Source organism: Neopelma chrysocephalum, unplaced genomic scaffold (genome assembly GCF_003984885.1).
Source record: "Neopelma chrysocephalum unplaced genomic scaffold, ASM398488v2 Primary Assembly neopelma1_180, whole genome shotgun sequence".
Classification (NCBI taxonomy): Eukaryota; Metazoa; Chordata; class Aves; order Passeriformes; family Pipridae; genus Neopelma; species Neopelma chrysocephalum.
The window spans coordinates 1,059,358-1,077,350 of record NW_020897842.1 but is presented as its reverse complement, the minus strand read 5'-3'; the positions used below and the strand labels follow the sequence as shown (position 1 = coordinate 1,077,350).

At 46.3% G+C, this 17,993-nt stretch overlaps 1 protein-coding gene across 1 annotated transcript in view; it reads right to left on the bottom strand.

Annotated features, from left to right (window-relative positions):
• Positions 1–17,993, bottom strand: part of PLCH2 (phospholipase C eta 2) — a 71,949-nt gene that overhangs the window by 27,465 nt on the left and 26,491 nt on the right. Inside the window, exons 3-5 of the mRNA XM_027702147.1 lie at positions 2,091–2,237; positions 1,443–1,686; positions 811–940 (exon numbers count right to left, since the gene is read on the bottom strand). Coding sequence (XP_027557948.1) covers positions 811–940; positions 1,443–1,686; positions 2,091–2,237 — 521 coding nt within the window. The remainder of the gene's footprint in view (positions 1–810; positions 941–1,442; positions 1,687–2,090; positions 2,238–17,993) is intronic.

Genomic DNA, 17,993 nt, shown 5'->3' with positions numbered 1-17,993 from the left:
AAGGGTTAGGGTCTTTCCTGTTCCCCAGGGAACCCTCTGGAGGATTTCTGCTATGAAGCAGGGCAGTGCACCCTGCAGCACAACACACAACATTCACGTGTCTGCCAGAATCACCACCCATCCCCTCTTGAGGAGGTCACTGGGACCCACGTCACCTGGAAAGTAATTTTATATCCAGGTTTTGAGGGGATATCTGTTAAATCCACAGCCATAAACTGATAATATCTGGAAGAATACTAGTTTGGCAAGTAAAGAAAAAATCATCAGGGATTTCACATAGAGGCTTCCTGGTCCCTGGAGAGACTTTGTGATGACAAAAGCTACACATCTCCCTTGTTCAGCTGCCCACTAAATTGGGTCAAGGTCAGCAGAATGAAATGTCAAACAAACAGCTCTTAGCAGTGCAAAAATATGACAGATACAGAAGTTTTCATGCTGGGTATTTTATTATTGTAGGCTATTGGATACTTTACTGGATAATATTTATTACAGAGAACATAATCGGAGGAGGAAACATGACTGAGTTTCTGATCAAAAAGCATAGCAAAAAAAGCAATCTTGGTACTGCTGTGTGTGTCCATGTTGTGTAACACCAGGAGGTACCTGGTGCATGGCCTTTTTCTGTGCATAACAATTTATCTATGACGTGTTTCTGGAGCTCTTCTCAATTTACCAAATGGCCTGTGTAGTAGCTCTCAGCAGAGTGGAAAGAACCCAGCTGCTGAAGTATTTGCAATCTCTCCTACTGGGTTTCATATTAAATCCTTGTTCTTTCAGAAAAAAAACCAAACAAATGTTTTCATTTCTTACCTTAAACATTTGCTTGACTTTCTGTCGGGGCAGGTTCACATTCAGTTTGTGCATGAGCTGGAGCACTTCACTAATGCTCAGGCTGCCATCACCATTTTTGTCTGCCTCATCAAAGGTCTGCTTCAACCACATTGAACAGGGGTTAAGGAACAGCGTGGAATATTGAGGGATATTACTGAACTTTAGGTACACATGATTTTTTTCACACTAGGAAACACTGGAAATGAGACTGGAAATGAAAGAAAGTTCAAGATAACATTTAACTCTACTCATGTCAGTTCAGTTACAGTTTCTAGACTGGCTGTGCTGTGTGGCCATTGCACAGCACAGCAGAACACGCTGAGTGAATCTCAATTTTACATCTCACTTTGTCCCCTAAAACCAAACCAAATGGATGGTTTTACACTGGGAGTCAGAGATGAAGGAACACACCTGTATGGTTTTCAGTCCACTCCAGGCATTCACCTCCAAATCCTGCCCAGAGCAGTCCTCTTCGAGGACTCCTCTGCCTCTGGGAACTGCTCTGAAGCTTTGAGCCTAGTGCTGACCTGTGGCAAAGCTGTAGGGAATGCCAGTGCTATCCACAGCTCTCCTCTCCTGGGAAACCCCCCCTGGCAGCACAGGAAGGATATTGGTCCCGGGTCCGCTGGCGTTTGGACAGGCTGTCCTCGTCACTGATCCCTGCCATCAGGTACTTCAGCCCCGTGATCCAGGTCCGGGCCTCCTCGGCGCTGGAGGACACCAGGTCCAGGGATTCCATGTGGTCCCCGTGGTAGATGCTGAAGCAGCAGTTGGGGTCGAAGCTGCCGTCAGCGTAGCGCTGGAAGATCTCTGACTGCTTCCCCTCACACACCTCCTGGATGGAGTCGATGGAGACTGGAATGACCAAAGCGTGGAGCTCGTTAACGACTGTGTGCGTGCCCTGGGGTGGCACTGAATGGGTCACCCTGCACAGAAATCCCACAGAGAAACCCCAAATCTCACCCCAAGGGCCCCAGTTCACACAGGGGTTGCCTTCTACTCATTTATAACATCCTACACACCTGCGACCTGCACAGCCAGTGACAGCAACTTAACCCTCAGAGATCATCCATCATAAAATCATTTACTGCCCTTCAAATTCAACTGCAACCCTCTCCTTTAAATTCAGCTAGGACACTCTTCTTGATCACCTGTCAATGATCAACTTCCACCTGCCAAATCCTTCATGCTTGTTGTTCTGCTAGGAAGGCAAGACCCCGGGAGGGATAAGAAGAGGGAGCTCTGTGGCTGACACTCACTTTTGGCTTTCTCATTCTTCCGGGAGGGTCTCCAGCGGATGCAGGACCTGTGCTCATCCAGGTAGTAGAAGCGGACCAGCCCTTTGGATCCCCCACGGAGCTTGATCATCTGGGTGCCCGCCTGCATGGAGCTCATACATCTTTCCACTGGGGAGAGAAGGGAAGTGATAGCTCTGAGTCAGGCCCTGCTCCCTTCAAATTGCCTCTGCAGGAAGAAAACACGTCAAGCAGCTGCCAAATGAGCAGTTGAAGCCACAGGACGAGGTTTCCTGCACTGATGTAAGAGGTCAGGAGTACCATCAAAGAGACAGGAAGATTCTTGGCAACTGTGGACTTACCTGTAAATGTGGCAGTTTTCACTCCCATATTAATTGACATGGAATGTCCATATGCTGGAGCCAGCACAAGGGATGTGCCCTTCTCGAGCATCTCAAATGCTTTATCTGAACTCCTACAACGTGTAAACCTTGTGCTGGACACAGTTTCACCTGGACACAGTTTCACCTGGACACTGGAACCCTTGGCCAGCAAGGTCCCATGGCTCCTATGGATTGAGTCACTGATCCTACAGATTTGCTTCTAGATGCAGTGGCAAGAACCTGACAGATTTTTCTTCTTCCCCATCACTCAGACCCCCCCTGTCCTGGCAGGGCCCTTTCACCTGTGCTGTGCTTTGGGCATCAAACCTTTGGCAGCACCACAGACAGTGCAGTGGCCTTCAAAGCCCCCAGTGATGGAGCAGCTCCTCCAGGGGCTCTGCTCTGCCCTGGGGGGCTCTGCTCTGCCCTGGGGGTCCCTGCCCTCCCGTGGGAGCTGCTGCAGAGCTGAGGCTCCTGCAGGCAAAGCCCCTGGAGCGAGGCTGGGGCTGAGCCAAGGCTGGGGCTCCTTCCTGATCTCCAGCTGCTGCAAGGACTGAGCTCAGCGTCAGCGCCAACTGCGAGCGACTGGCTCTGTCCCAGAAGAAATGCAGACTCATATTTTCTGCCAAGTCTCCCATTTATTTCCCATAGTGACAGAGCAGAGCCTGTGACCTGATTTTCCCGTGGCTTTTCTGCCTGATCTGTTTAAGTAAAATTAAAACTATTACCGTGTCCAATGTTGTTGGGGGTTTTTTTTCAGATCTGGAGATGAGAAGTGTAAATTACTACTGAGATGCTGGATGGAAGAATGAAAACTAATACACGTAATACACATTCTAGTGAGCCCAGATTTATAAATAAGTAAATACAAGGAGATTCTGAGGCCAGCTCTCTTTTATCAATCTTGCCATCAAAATTAAAGATGAAACAATGTCCAAACGAAAATGCTCACTCCCTGTATTCCAAAATGCATCAAAACCAACACAATTCTTTGGTTCAAGTCCACCTCTCAGGAAAAGCACCCAAGAGAAGCAAGGCAGAGTAAAAATAAATGGCAAAAAGCACTGACATTGCTGTGCTCTAGAGCTCGTGTTCAGACAAGGTCAATTAATTTACTCCAGAAAAGAAGGTTCAACATTTTGATTTGAAAGCAGGTCACTGTAATAAAAGAAAATTTAAATTTAAAGCCACAATTCTGTATGTATATTGTTCATGTTAATAAAATATTTATGGAGAGGTGTGAAATTAAGAACAAGATAATCCCTCGTGTAACATTTTACATTTCTTAAAGCTGATCCCTTGGTTTCAATCAGAGCTGCCCTCAGACAAATCAGTGTGGTCAGCAGGAATTAGTCATAAAGCCAGTGCTGGGCCAGAAACACCTCTGGGGTTCACTGCAACCTCAGACATAAACTCAGCCCAATCCTCTCCCAGACATTTCAATGTGTTCAATATCTGCTTTCCTTCCAATTCAGGAGAAGATAAATATTTCTCAAATTTACTGAGATAATAATCATGGAAAGCTTAAACTTATTCCACAAGGTCTATAGGGTTTTGGGGGGGGGGAAATTGTCAAAATAGCTAATAAAAGAATTTCTCTTAACACTAATCACACAGACCTCAAAATCACATTAAATGTCCAACTTCTTCTTTGAAGTTATAGCAGTAAATAATCTTATTGGAAGAAATGAGGGAGAAGTATCAAAGATCACACCTGGTACAAAGCAGAAAATAATAAAGCACCAAAATAGAAGCACACTTTATGTAACACACATTTGCTTTGCTTTCACACGAAGTCAGAATATGCTCCTTGCTGTTAAAATTTTAATAAGCGTCCTTGGACTGCTTTTCCACTGCAGCTGTTCATCCTGTGGCAGGATTTGTCACCCAAAGCCACCCCAAGCCCCCAGCCCCTCCCAGCTGCCCTGCTGCAGCTCCAGCTCGGCTGCACTCTGGGCTGGGCTTTGCTGATCCTCCATGGCAGGGAAGGTTTGGGGACACCCTGAGCCCAGGTCTGGTCCCTGGCCCTGCCTGAATGGTCAGACCCAGTGCTTCAGGATCTGTTGTGATCTTTTGGGGTTTGATGACAAAGGAAAGCACAAAAAATCTCTTCCTGCTGTGTCAGAGCAGCAGCTTTTCGGGATCCTCCCGATGCAGTGGGGAGGAGAACCCAGGAGGGGATGCAGAGGTGAGACTGAGGTGGAGCAGGGAAACAGGGCCTTCCACCCCCTCCCCTGTCTGCAGCACTGAAAGTTCAGAGCAGAAAAGAAATAAATCCTGGTGGTGCTTATATCAAACAGAAAATCACCTGTTTTTTTCTGAGCTCCTTCCCAGCATGTAAATGAGAAGAGCACACTGCTGAGAACACAAGCAGGACTGCTTCTCCTCACCATTGTTCAGATTCCTCCTCTAAGGATCCATTTCTACACTTCAAATAAAAATCCCCCAGTCTTGCAATGAATCATTTTTTTGGAAGAAATGGCTCCCAACTATCTTTAATTAAGGCTGATTTAAGACTTTTCTGTTTTGCACTTCATTAGTACCTCTTTTTTTTCAGAATTCAGCTTATGTTCAGTTCTCTTCTAATGAGTTGCCTCAATTTGCATCTGGACAAAACAGGCATGGAGAGAAGATGGATCTCTGTACTGCAGCAAAGAGCACTGTGAGAGCAGAGCAGGGAAGAGAAACGTGGAACACCCAGTTCCACACGGGACTGAGGCAGCAAGAACATGCACAGGGACTTTTCAGACTTCTTAGTACCAGCTATAGTCACTACACAAAGTTTTAAAGCAGTAATAAATAACAAAACTACTCAAACCACAAATCCCTACAGTTTGTCCTGAAACAAGAGGCGAAAAGAGACCAACTCCCTGCCTATTGTTAGAAAGATGTTCTAATGTCTGCAAACTGATTATTTATGGTTCAGTAGCAGTATTGTCTTCTAGGAGGTTTCTGGGTTTGATGTAAATGTGTGAAGGAGTGGGAGTATTTTAGCATGTGGGGATGGAAAGAAGTCAGAAGGATTGAGTCATTGAGTATTTTTGTACACGGACCAGCTTTGTCAAAAGAGTCACGTCCCAGGTCCGAGTGTTGTGTCCTGACACACCTTGGCCCCAGGAACAGGGAGAGGGCAGCACCAAACAGCCCTGTGGACTCTGCCCCAGAACACACCCTGGGGGGATGCACCCCGACTGTGAGCTTCACAACAACCCCTCTCCTAAACAATGCAAGGAGGGGAAGTGAGGTTTGAGGGACTCCTTCCTCCTCAGGGCCCCCCGAGGCTGCAACAGAGCCCAGAGAAACCCCTCTGGTACACAAGCACCGGATGGGCAAGCTGTCCCCTTAAAATATCCCCAAACCAAAACAGCCTTCCCACACACAGACAGAGGACTCCCACACTTGTCACACATTCAGCACTGCAAATCCATTGAGGAGATAATAATTGCCCCATTTTTCAAAAGTCTCGCTGGAAATGGATCCGCAGCCGTAAGCAGCTCAGCAGGACGTAAACCCAAGAGCTGACTGGTCCAGCTATTCCTGCCAGGAATATCAGCTTCACTTTAGGCAGGAGGCATCAAATATTGATGAAAATAAATATATAAATATAAGAATACGAAAGCACATAAAATATGTAATACACATATGTATAATCTATACATCTATATCATATATCCAGTACAGGGCGTTGGGAATCCTGTTCACTGAACAGTCAGGAGGATGTTTTGCCAAGGCTGCAGGTGACCTGTCTGTGGTGTTCCTGGCCCAGGTACACCAGGCTGACTCGCATCATTACACTGGATCCAATTAAAAATCAGGCCCCATCCAACCTCATTAATCTTCATTTCTCTCATTTTGTATCCCTCCCGCCCTGTAAGCAGGTCCCTCTCACCTTTTAAACCAACCATCCAATTCCTAGTGTACGAACTTTCTCCCCCTTGTTGGCTCTCACTGGCTCAAGCCTCACTGAATGCCAGGACTCTCTGCTGTTCACTGGCCAAAAAAATCTGGAAATGTCTTTGGAAAAGAAAATTTCTGTATAATTCTGCCAGCAATAGCTGGGACAGTGTCCACGGTGTACAAGAGATAATGGGAGACTGAATCCATCCCTAAGGCGCACAATCCCTAATAAATGAGATGTTAATGGGAGAAAAGATGCTCCTAATCCTGTGGAAATTAGGGTGCTTAATTGGAGGGCAGGCTGTCAGCTCTCCAGCCCTCAGCTCAGACTCCAGCAGCCATCTGGGTCCAGCCAAGTGCACAAGCACAGTAGGATGGGGTTTCTCGACCTCTGCTAAAATTCCCAGGAGTTTCTAAGCTATCCATACCTGCAACTTCCTTGCTAAGGACAATCTGTGACTGGTGAAGCTGGCAGATGAGTGGGACAAAAGAGGGTTCCAGGGGAATGGGTGGTTCTGGTCAAGGCTGCTCAGATCTCCTCACTGCACGTGCATGAGTGGCTCAAGAAGACTGTTATTAAAGTGCTTTTCTCCAGCCACCTCCCATTAGGTTTGCTGGGTTTATTACCTATTTAAACGAAAGGCTGCTAGGAGGGGACCCAAACAGGACCCTTCTCAGAGAGCCAGAGGATTTTGTGAATCAGGATTCAGAAAACAACCTCCCAAGAGCCCACTGACCTGCTGTGGGACAATACAGCAGAGATACTTCTAAACACTCATTTTAAAAACTCTAAACTACAAATACTGCATGAAAAATCAACGCATGAAGAGGTGTGCAAGCCCTGGCAGAGAACAAACCTAACTCACTGTGGGTAAGGAGAGGGAGACACATTCTATGCAACAGAAAATTTCCAAAGGCCTGCACCTGTCAGAACACACAACTTTGCTTTAGCTTTTCCTGAAGAACAGGAAGAAATCAGTAATGAAGTTAGAAATGAGGGGTTGTTGAGGACAGAAAGAGCTGCACCACCAGCCACAAAACACAACATTGCACTGGGGCTGCCCCACTCTGCTGCTGGGCAAAGGGGTCACTACCTCAGATTTAATTGGGAAAGCTTCCAAGGAGTTCACTGAAGTGCCCAGGGCCCAGCCTGCACCTTACCAAAGTGGCCGATCTTCCACCTCGGGGAAGCCACGATGCTGCCACCGACCCAGAAAAAGTCTTCGGCCAGACGGGCCACTGAGAACTTATTGTGGAGCAAGGGAGACCTGGAGACATCCCTGTCTGAGAACTTATTGTGGAGCAGGGGAGACCTGGAGACATCCTTGTCTGAGAACTTATTGTGGAGCAGGGGAGACCTGGAGATATCCCTGTCTGAGAACTTATTCCGGAGCAAGGGAGACTTTGACATATCTCTGTCTGAGAACTTATTCCGGAGCAAGGGAGACTTCAAGACATCCATGTCTGAGATGAGCTGACAACGAGCACCGACGGCCTCGGGAGGTATCAAGGTTCTGTAGCACACATTTTCCATGTAACGGCATCAAAATATTATCGGGGAAAAAACCAACATGACAGGTGATTTCCAAAATCCAGTGGTATTTTTCAGGTTGTTACAGAACAGTTTCACAGTAAATTTAGGCCTCCTTCGTGGTCCAAATTTAGAATATTAAAATCCCAACAAAATCCTTTGTATTCTGTGTGATGTACCTCTGTGTCTGCTCTGCAGGACTGGGTGGGTTTCAGTTCAAGAGTTTAGAAAATACACATGATGGGCAGGGGCAGGGCCACGAGGCAGTTTGGCATGTAGATGAATCCATTTCTGGACAGCAAGGCCTCCTGCTGATATTCTTTTTCCTCCTGCTGATACTCTTTTTCCTCTGGTGCTTTCCCAGTTGCATCCATCAGGACATTACAGCAAGTTGGAGTTGTGGCTCCTCCAGCCGCTTCCTCCTCCCGACAGCGATTCCTAACAGAGACGACCCTTCTCTTTGTTTGATTTCCAACAGATCTGCAAGTCCCACCTCCTGAGTGCCTACCTGCTCTTCAAATCCAGCCAACAGCATCCACTGCAGTAAATAAGTGCAAAGTTAATAGCACAGGCCATTCCCCTCCCTGCCTTCCTGAGCCACCCTTGCCTTTCACTGGGAATCCCTCCAGGTGCATGAGCTCTTCAGTCTCTTTCCAGGTCCGGAAATAAAAGAACAATCACATCTTCCTCTCATACAGCTCTTCAAGGTATCACTGCACCAGTCCTCCTCTTTTCTCTGAAGGTTCTCCTCAGTGTTTCAAGGGCCATGGCTGATAAAAGAGAGAACATTTCTCTCCAGGCAGCAAAAACCAGATACGATGGAAACACAGCAACACATGTTTGCTTCAAATCCTAAATCCATCATACGCACTAATCCTAAAGCCGTGCTCCTGCCCTATCCCGTCAGGGGATTTAGGTGACACGGTACAGCTGGAGGAAAAAAAAAAGGTATAAAAAAATGCTTCCTTCTTCTTCTTTTTCTCCTTCTCTGCCTTTGTTAGAAGCATCTTTCCATCTCACAGCCTATTCAGGAATGTCTTTGCCAGCTGACACACCCCGTGGAAGGCGCTGCTTAGGGCACAGCCAGGCAGCTCCACTGCTCAGAGCAACTGCTGCACCAGAGCCAGGAGCAGTGAGGGGCTCCAAAACTGGCAGATAAAGCAGGTAAGGATTAATTTCTAGAAAGCACCAAGTCATTACCTCGTTCTATTTGAAATGCATCCATCAAACTCCAAACACAGCAATCTGTCACTCAGGTTATCACAACCTCTTAAGCTACATTAAGTTTTAAGCACAATAGACAATCGCTGTTGCCATCTGGGATCTGTACAAGGAGCCTCACACGCTCCCACCCTGACGAGCTGAACACAAATTGCCCGTTTAAAAACACATTCATTAAGTGCTTCCTACTCCTCCTTTCAGAGTTTGAAAAAGCTTTAGAGTAGTTAATTCTAGAGATGATTCACTCTCAATTAGAAGTTGTTTATTTCACCAGCTATGCCCAGAGTTCCTATATTAGGCTGGACTCTGAGTTTAACCACAGACTAATTCCAAATAGCACCAGGCTGGGTCTGCACCAGGGCTCAGCAGTGCCAGTAATGCCTCGGACACTCTTGCCACAATTTATTCCAACTCTTCAGCCACAGCCTTCCATCCTCCCGAGGCACCTTTCAAGAGTAATTTAGTGCAATGACTGCAAACTGTCATCAGGGGAAGAGCCTGTAAATGCTCCCAAGCACACATCCACCCCACAGAAAACTGCTGCCCCGGAGGGGGGAACCCAGGAAGCTTCGTTCCAAAGATCCTGGTCCTTTCTTCAGGTGGAGCAGGGGCAGGATGGGACCTGAGACCTGTGAGCTTCATTGCCTGCTCTATCACTCTCTGGATTTCCTAAATAAATTCAAATATTCGTTCTGCCAAGACATCCTAGAGCCTGCATTAACCATTGATGTGTTATCAACCTGGGGACACGGGACAGGGAGAAAAAGAGTGAAATGTAACTCCCATTGCAGCACTGCCCAAGATATTAGTTTACAGATTAGAATTAGAATTCTGCACAAGCAGGATTTCAAATGTGAGTTCGGTCTTATGCCAGTACAGAGAAATGCCAGTGATTTCTAGCACCAGAAAAGAAGAACTATTTCAATATTAAAGTTAAAATTAGAAAGGTTAATTTAAAATCCTTTTAGTTGACATTATCAATCCATCCTTCAGTCCTCCTAAGAAAATGATCACGCAAGCAGAGAGAAATAAAATCTTCCGGAAAGCTCCTCTGTTTATTGACTGTGATGGATCCTGGACAACAGTGTGGAAAAGCCACAGGAAACAACAAAGGGTTAAATGGGACACAATCTCTCTCCCAACTCTTAAGCACACTGAGCTGAGGACTTAGGACCTAAGCCTACTGAAATGGGTTTCTATTCTTGCCTCACTTGACATCCTCAGAGAAATCTTGCTCACCTGACACAACATGGAGATTAAAGACTTCTTTCCACAGCGCTTCAGGAACTTATTATTGTCTGAGTGTAACAAAGGCTTTTCATGCCACAAGAAAAGGTTTGAAAACCAGCAGTGCCTGAGTCTGCAGGCTGGCCTGTGGCTCAGCTAAAAATGGAACTGGGAACACTTGAACAATGCTGGGATGTCAGAGTCTTGCCAAAGAAGAGCTTCGCCTCGAGAATGCCAGAGGAGCCAGACTCCAGCCCACAGACTGAGCATCTGCAGGAGACACAGGAGCACAACACACACATGGTTTGGGAGGTGGAGAAAAGGAGCAAAATGGAGGTCCTCCTGAGACAAATGGGGTTCTCATTAATGCCATCCACCAGGAGGGAGGGATTCCTTTCCAACATGCACACTTCACTGCCGAGGGATGGGAGAAGGGCTAACAGTTCTGGAATACAAGGGGGAACAGCTGTAGCCCTCAAAGTGGAGAAACCAAAACTAAAAACTTCAGTATCCTGATTGCCAGAGACATTAAATATTACAGAGCTGCTGGTGTATCTGCCTGTAAATCCACAAGGATTAGACCTGTACCTTCACAGCCATGCACTCCCTTCACCCCTGCGTGGACACACTACAGACCCAGTTCACCAGATTAACAAAGTGACCTCGGCACAAGAGGCTGATTCTAAAATACTCCTGGGCAGCTATTAGTGATACACTCATGAACTGTAACACAGCTACCAGTGACACACACATGAACTGTAATACAGGTATCCCTATTTCCCATCCAGAGAAATCTAACTCCTAATGGTTGTAGAAAAAGAAAAAATAATTGGCAACCCACAGTAGAAGTCACCCAGTACAAGGAGGAAGCAGGAGGTTTCAGTGCCATCTGGCACATGGCCAGTTATCTGTACTCTCCCTCTCACTTGCTCTTACCATCCCCACTGCCAGAGCACCCGCTGGGACACAACCTCATCCCAACTGTGCATAAGCTGCCTTTTCCCTAATTTCAGCCCAGCTCCACTCCCCTGCCCTCTGCCCTGGCCACAGGCAGAGCTGCAGGCTATTCCCAGCCATCTGGACAGCACCTCTAAGCACAGTAATCCCACCCTCGAGATTAGAGCTGCACATCTTGCCCGTAGGGAGTGGAATGCAGGTTATTCCCTGGCTTCTCTGCCTCACCCACCGGGCTCCAAAGCTCAATATTTGTGCACTGGCTCGGAATATACTCCTCAAGTGACTCAGTTTGACTGAAATACATCTCTGCAGTGTCCAACAGTTTACAGGGCCTCTAATTCCACTGGGACGAGTAGCAGTGGCTGTGACAGCCACGTCCTGGTGCATCCTTTCCACATGGGAATTCTCAATGGGCAAGGCCTGAGGCAGCTGCTTTAGACAACCACAGCCATAAGCATTCCCAGGCCTTCCCAAAACTGTTTAGTAAGTTGCATTATTATAAAATGAACTGATTGTGAAATCCCTTAAATGATTTCATTCACTCAGAGGAATATTTGTGGAACTGAGACCCACCAGCAGCACCAATGTAATAACAACAATTACTCTGCCTTCTGCCATGATGGTTAGTTCTCTTGGGCTCATCTGGAAAAAAATGATGCAATTATTTTAATTAAGTGAGAACAGGCCTTGTGTTTTGAGCTGTTGAACTCTTCTCCTTGCAAAGCTGCAATAATGAAATTTTGCCTATTGCAGAAAACGTCAGCATAAAACAAAGATTTTAAGACTATAAATGTTGCTCTAAGGTCACCTTGTCTCCAACCTCTGGCTTGTAAAAGACAATGTCCCTACACACTTAATTGAAATAAGAACCTAAACTCTTTACATTTAAAGATCTTTCAGCACTTGACCATCTGTTCAGTGACATGGGCCATAAACACAGAGAGGGAGATTAGGGCAGGTTGGGAGGGATCAGATCCATCAGTGTGATTGCACACCTTCTAGGAAAACAGCTCCAAGAATTCAAGAGGCAAAAGGGGTACAGGAGAACCAGACAGGTGAAAGATGTTCAGAAAAGACAACTGAGACTGAAATGCATCACCACAGATTGATTTTACGCCCAAATTTTTCGTCCTTATTTGGGGTGAGTTTTAATATAATCTCTCTGTAAAAATTCAGAACTTTTCTAGACCTCCCTTTTGTGCCGTGTACATTTTAAAACAGGTGACAGACTCTTCAAATATATTCCAGTTTCATGAAAGATGGAAAGAAAGGAGCTGCACTGGCTCTAGGAACAAGCCAGGCTCTGTCTTCATTCAGTGCTTTTCTCAGCTTCTGTGGCATCCAAGAGACAGCCTTATGAGGCTCTACTGTCAATTTTCCCTTCAAAGATATATCACTCTACAGAACCCAGCATCTGTAAATCTCAGAAACCAATGGCAGCTCCTTTTGTAGGCTTGAAAGATGCCCATAATTGTGGTTTTCTTCAGGCAGGAACCCCCTGCTGTAACCCCTGAGAGGGGAGATTACCAGCAACAGAAGCAGAGTTGCACAGCAAGGGCAGCGCTGAGCTGAGCCCACAGCAGGGTCAGACTGCACTCATGGAGCTCATTGCCTGATTTTATTTGGTCTTGGATCCAGTGTGGTTCAGGTAAACACTCAGGAAGTGAAGTAATTGCTCCTGGGCTCCTCCAGGAAATGGATTTCTATCTTCTGCTGTGGTCTCCAATATCCACCTCAGGTTGAAACAAAGCAGCCTGACAGATTCATTTCCCCCCAGGGATCAGAGCAGAAGATAAGCAGGAATTGAAGGTTGATATGAAAGAGTCAGCTCACTGGCTGGACTGGGAAAATGGGCTCTCCAGAAAACATTCCACAGAGATCCACATCTAACAGTGGCTCTGGACTTTGTTCAGTGTGGGCTGGTCCACGTTCACTCCATGTCAGGCCATGTCACGCCAGAAAATTTAGTTTCTCCCTGCCACATGTCTTTAGACCCGCAGAGGCCAATACTGATTATCCCTCCTTCTGCAATTCCCTGTAACGGGAAAGCTTTCCCTTTTAGGTAACTGAATTCACATTCCCCCTGCAAGTGATTGTCAGGGACAGAAGGGATTTGAATCACAGGAATCAGCCCATACGGTATCAGTTAATTTTAAGTTGGCCACTTCGCAATAACGTGACATTTCCTTTGCAATGTTTCTCTCCCTTTTTTTTAAATCCAACTGAAGATGAGGCAGTTGGAACCCACCTCTAAATGAGGGTTAGACCAGCAAACCCAGAGTGCATCCTTACTGACAAGGCAGGAAGAGTGGCTGTGATGCTGGGGGAGCAGAGAACTCCTGGGTGTTGATCTTTCCCAAAGCCTGTTGCAGTTTGGAGGCTGAAATTCTGCTGCTCCAGCTCGTGAGCTGTTCCACTGGAAGGTGTTTGCCAGCTGTCACATTCCTGGGGGACTTTCCCAGACAAGATGCCTCACTCAGGGCATGGCCCGTTCTTCTCCCAGTGGCACTGACAGTATCCAATGTCTCCTTAGCGATAGATGAACATTCCAGAACCATTGGGAGCAAGTCATTGTTTGGATCATCATCCATGACTATTCAGCCTCTAGGCAGCCAGAACCCCTTAGAAAAGGAGAGTGGCAAGTCACCAGAACACTGAAGTGTTGAGAGCCAGGGTGTTGGTGCCTCTCACTAGGAATGTTTTAATAGTTTAACAAAGGACTTCCAGGGGCTTTCATGTCCTATGGAATCACTGGCTCCAGTTGCATCACCACTGGTTTATACCCAAGTGAGAGGAGAATCCCATTTCCTTTTAATGTTAAAGATGACAGCAAGAAGGTGGAACCCTCTAAAAGAACCCTCATTCAACTCCCTGCCTGTAGCTGCAGCTCATGGAGCCTCTGTCCTTGGAAGTTCCCCCCCTGGTTTTCCAGGTGCCTCCATTCCCTGGCTTAGAAGGACACCGTCTGGCAGAGCCCCCAGGCTGGCTTAACCACACACACTGAGCCCTTCTCAGCCTCCCTGACTGCAGCAAGGAACAAACCTGAGTAACTGTTCCAGGGATGGTCCTCCAGGGACACCCCCCGGAACAGCCCCTCTCTCTCCGACCTGATCCCAGCAGCTGGAAGCTGAACCCAGCAGTGAGAAGCCAAAAGGACTTTGGGTGGCACAGTTCCTGCTCCATCACACCTTCCCCGAGGACACTGTCTGTTTAAAGTGCAAATGGATCCACACTGGCACACCACGTTCCAGAGAACAATAATTAGATGAGGAATACTCAGTGTCCCATCCTGACATTTTCAAAACCAAACTACTTTAGTTTTCAGCCCTGAAACACTTCTGTTGGAAATTGCAATCAATAGAAGTATGTTAATGGGTTCAAACTGACAGACAGTGGGTTCACACTGGATATTGGGAAGGAATCCTTCCCTGGGAGGGTGGGGAGGCCCTGGCACAGGTTGCCCAGAGAAGCTGTGGCTGCCCCATCCCTGGGAGTGTCCAAGGCCAGGCTGGACAGGGCTTGGAGCAACCTGGGCTGGTGGAAGGTGTCCCTGCCCATGGCAGGGGTTGGAACCAGATGAGCTCTAAGGTCCTTTCCAACCCAAACCATCTGTGATTTCATTATAAATGTACCATTTTGATTAACTCAGTCTAAAACCCGAGAATTTACAGGTTCTGAAGATTTAAGAAAATCACCCTCTTTCACTGGAACAAGAAAAGTTCTTGCACACAGGAAACAGTTTCTCCCCATTCTGTCTATTTAGCATCCAGTTCAATTAAAGCTTCCATGCTTCCAAATCTCCAGCCTCTACTCCAGCAATATGGCAGAAGTAAATAAACTCTTCTGCCAAGCTTTAAAATCTGCTTTTTTGCTATTTAAATAAATATTGACAATGCCCAAATGCATCTCATCATCTCTGCTTCGTTCTTAACAAATCTCAGAGGAAGATATTGGTTAACATATTCCTGTTGTTCTGATGCAGACTGAGACCCTTTGATTACTTAACTGAATGGTTTGCATAGTTCTCAGAATCATTAAATATGTCACAGACTAGAAGTATTATTGGATTTAATATTATTTTTATCAATATATAAAATAATTTCCAATATGGTCATAAACCACAGAAAAAATAATGGCCATTTCCATGCACAATTGGAGCTTTTTCTATGGGATGTTTTCACCTAGAAATGATTTTTAGGAAAGGAAAGAGAACTTCAATGAGTGTGTCCTTCAAAAGAGACAGCAAGGGATCCAGGAATGTGGGAGTGAGTATTCTACAGCTGCAAACACAGGGAGTGAGGCTCCTGCTCTGCCTCCCCAGAGACACAGGGGTGTCAGAGCAGCACCCAGAGCAGCTTTTCTGAACACACAGAACTGAACACAGCCCTCTTTACTTGTTGCATAACTCCTGTAAAACCACATGCCTAACAGGCACAAGATACAAAATGCACAGAGACAAGCTGGGCACTTGAGTCAATTAAAATATATCACAGGGAAGGGCTTCTCTCTCTGGGCTTCTACTAAAGAAATCAACGAGGAAATAAAGCTCTTAAAAATAAAACCTGGGCTTTTGAGACTCGGTCCTGAACCCCTAGGATTCCTCAGGCATCCATCAGTGCAGGACACTGCAGCACAGTGCTCCAGCTCCAGCATCCTGACTTCATCCCTGCCTTGAGCCCGCCAGGGACAACTTCAACCCCGACTGACTCCGTGCTCTCTGGCTGGATGGGTGTAAAGAAACTACACCTAATGAGCAGAAAATCACCTGCTTTTAAAAATTAAAACAATACATCTGACTCACAACAGCACTGGAGTGTCTCTTTCCTCTCTCCCCATGTGAGTAGCAGAAGGTCTCTGGTTAAAAATAGAAAGCCTTTCTTCTGGGGGGAGCAGAGAAGGAACATGAACATACCTGGTGTGCTCCTTGGCTGCACTTTTCATGCAGGAAGAAGCAGCCATTAGAGATACATTTATTATTTAAGCTCTGTGGTGATAGGAGGCAAAGGTACAGTAAAGGCTCCCTTAAGAAACTGCTCGGTTTGTTTTAAGCATTTAAGTTTGAATAAGAGAAGACAAGTGCCCAAAGAAGCTTTGTAAACTGCACTTTCCTCTACAGCAAAACTAATTTCCCTCGAAAAGGGTGATTCAAATAAACATTTTCCCTTACCTTTCTCTGGGCTGAGGCATTTAATCGTGCTTGCATCATCCATATTCCAGTGAGAGATTCAAGTGAAGACACCAGAGGAAGCAGCACAGACCATATGCACATCCCTGGGATCTCAAAAGACTCTTTAAAAGAACGAGGAGAGGAGCACTGCCCGTGTGTCTCTAACGCAGCATCCCGAGGTTCCTAGGGAAGCTTCCTGCCCCTGGGCTGAGCAGGCTCATCCCTTATTCCCTGTTCAGTAGTGGCTCAGGAGCTGCTGACAGGTAGAGAGCAGCGCAGGAGCTCAGCGAGTGTTCCCAGCCCTTCCCTGCAGCCCAAGTGTGCAGCCACCTGGGATAACCGGGGGTTAACTCCTTGCTTCCCTGCTCTCAGCCAGGATGCAGGGATGTCTTTTGCTTCACTCCTTCAAAAAAAAGAACTCGAGGTAAAACTTGTGGATGTCAGGAAATAAAGGATAACTCGCTTTTAACTCCTCTGGGGTGCATTGCATTCAGCAGGCAGCAAACACCACTGGGGTGCTGCTTCATTTAAGAAGGAAAAGAAATTTTTTTTTTTTTTTTATTAATGCCTCCCCTGTGTCCCTCCAGCATGATGTACACTTATGGGATCCTCCCAGACTCTCTCAAGTTTAGAAAGTAAGTCTACAGTTGCTGATAAAAATAGGCAAGCTGTTCTCTTTGGGCTTCTCTCTGATTTCTTTTCTTGGCAAGGACCATGTATTTCCCTCCTTTTTTAACTTGCAAGGAAATATTAACACAGAATGAATGGGAAACGTCTGGGAAACAATACCCATTATTGTACTCTGTGTCCCAAAACACAACACACGAGGAGGCAGACACAGACCTGCAGAATGTCTACATTCTGCAGAAGATTTTCAGCATTTATATGATGGTGCTGCCTAGAAGTTCCAACCAGGAACAGTTCCTGCCTGTCCTACACGCCACTGAAATACACAGGGTAAAAGAATTTATGCCTTTGAGGACTTGAAATCTAAATACACAGGAATTATAAAGGACTGGAAAAAAATTATTCTCTCCTCTGTTCCAGCTGGATTGTCCTGCTGTTTTCACTCCACACCATCAGAATTCCAGAAAGATCAAGATCTTTGCAAGATCTGATACAACCCCCCTACAATTTTCATTTAGACATGAATGCCATGGTCCTTCCCATCTTAGGAATGATTTCAGAATTTGGCTCAGGTCTACTTTCAATAAAACATTATCCCATTTGTTTAGTGGTTTCCAGCACTAGCTGTGATCTCATCTCCTGAGCAACCCATCCAGGAGCACTTATTCCAGGAGCCTCTGGGGCATCATATATTTACACCACATTCCATTTGGACCATTCCTCCTGCATCCACTGCACTTCAGTGTCAGCTTATCGGGGCCAATACTGCAGAGAACATTCCAGGTTTATCCTAAGAGTAACTCCCTTTCTGTGCCACTGTTCTCATTTCCTGGAGGAAGTGCAGGTTATCACCATGTCACTGTCTCACTTCGTACTGAGGCCCAGAAAATGCCTCCAAGACAACATCTCTGGGGAAT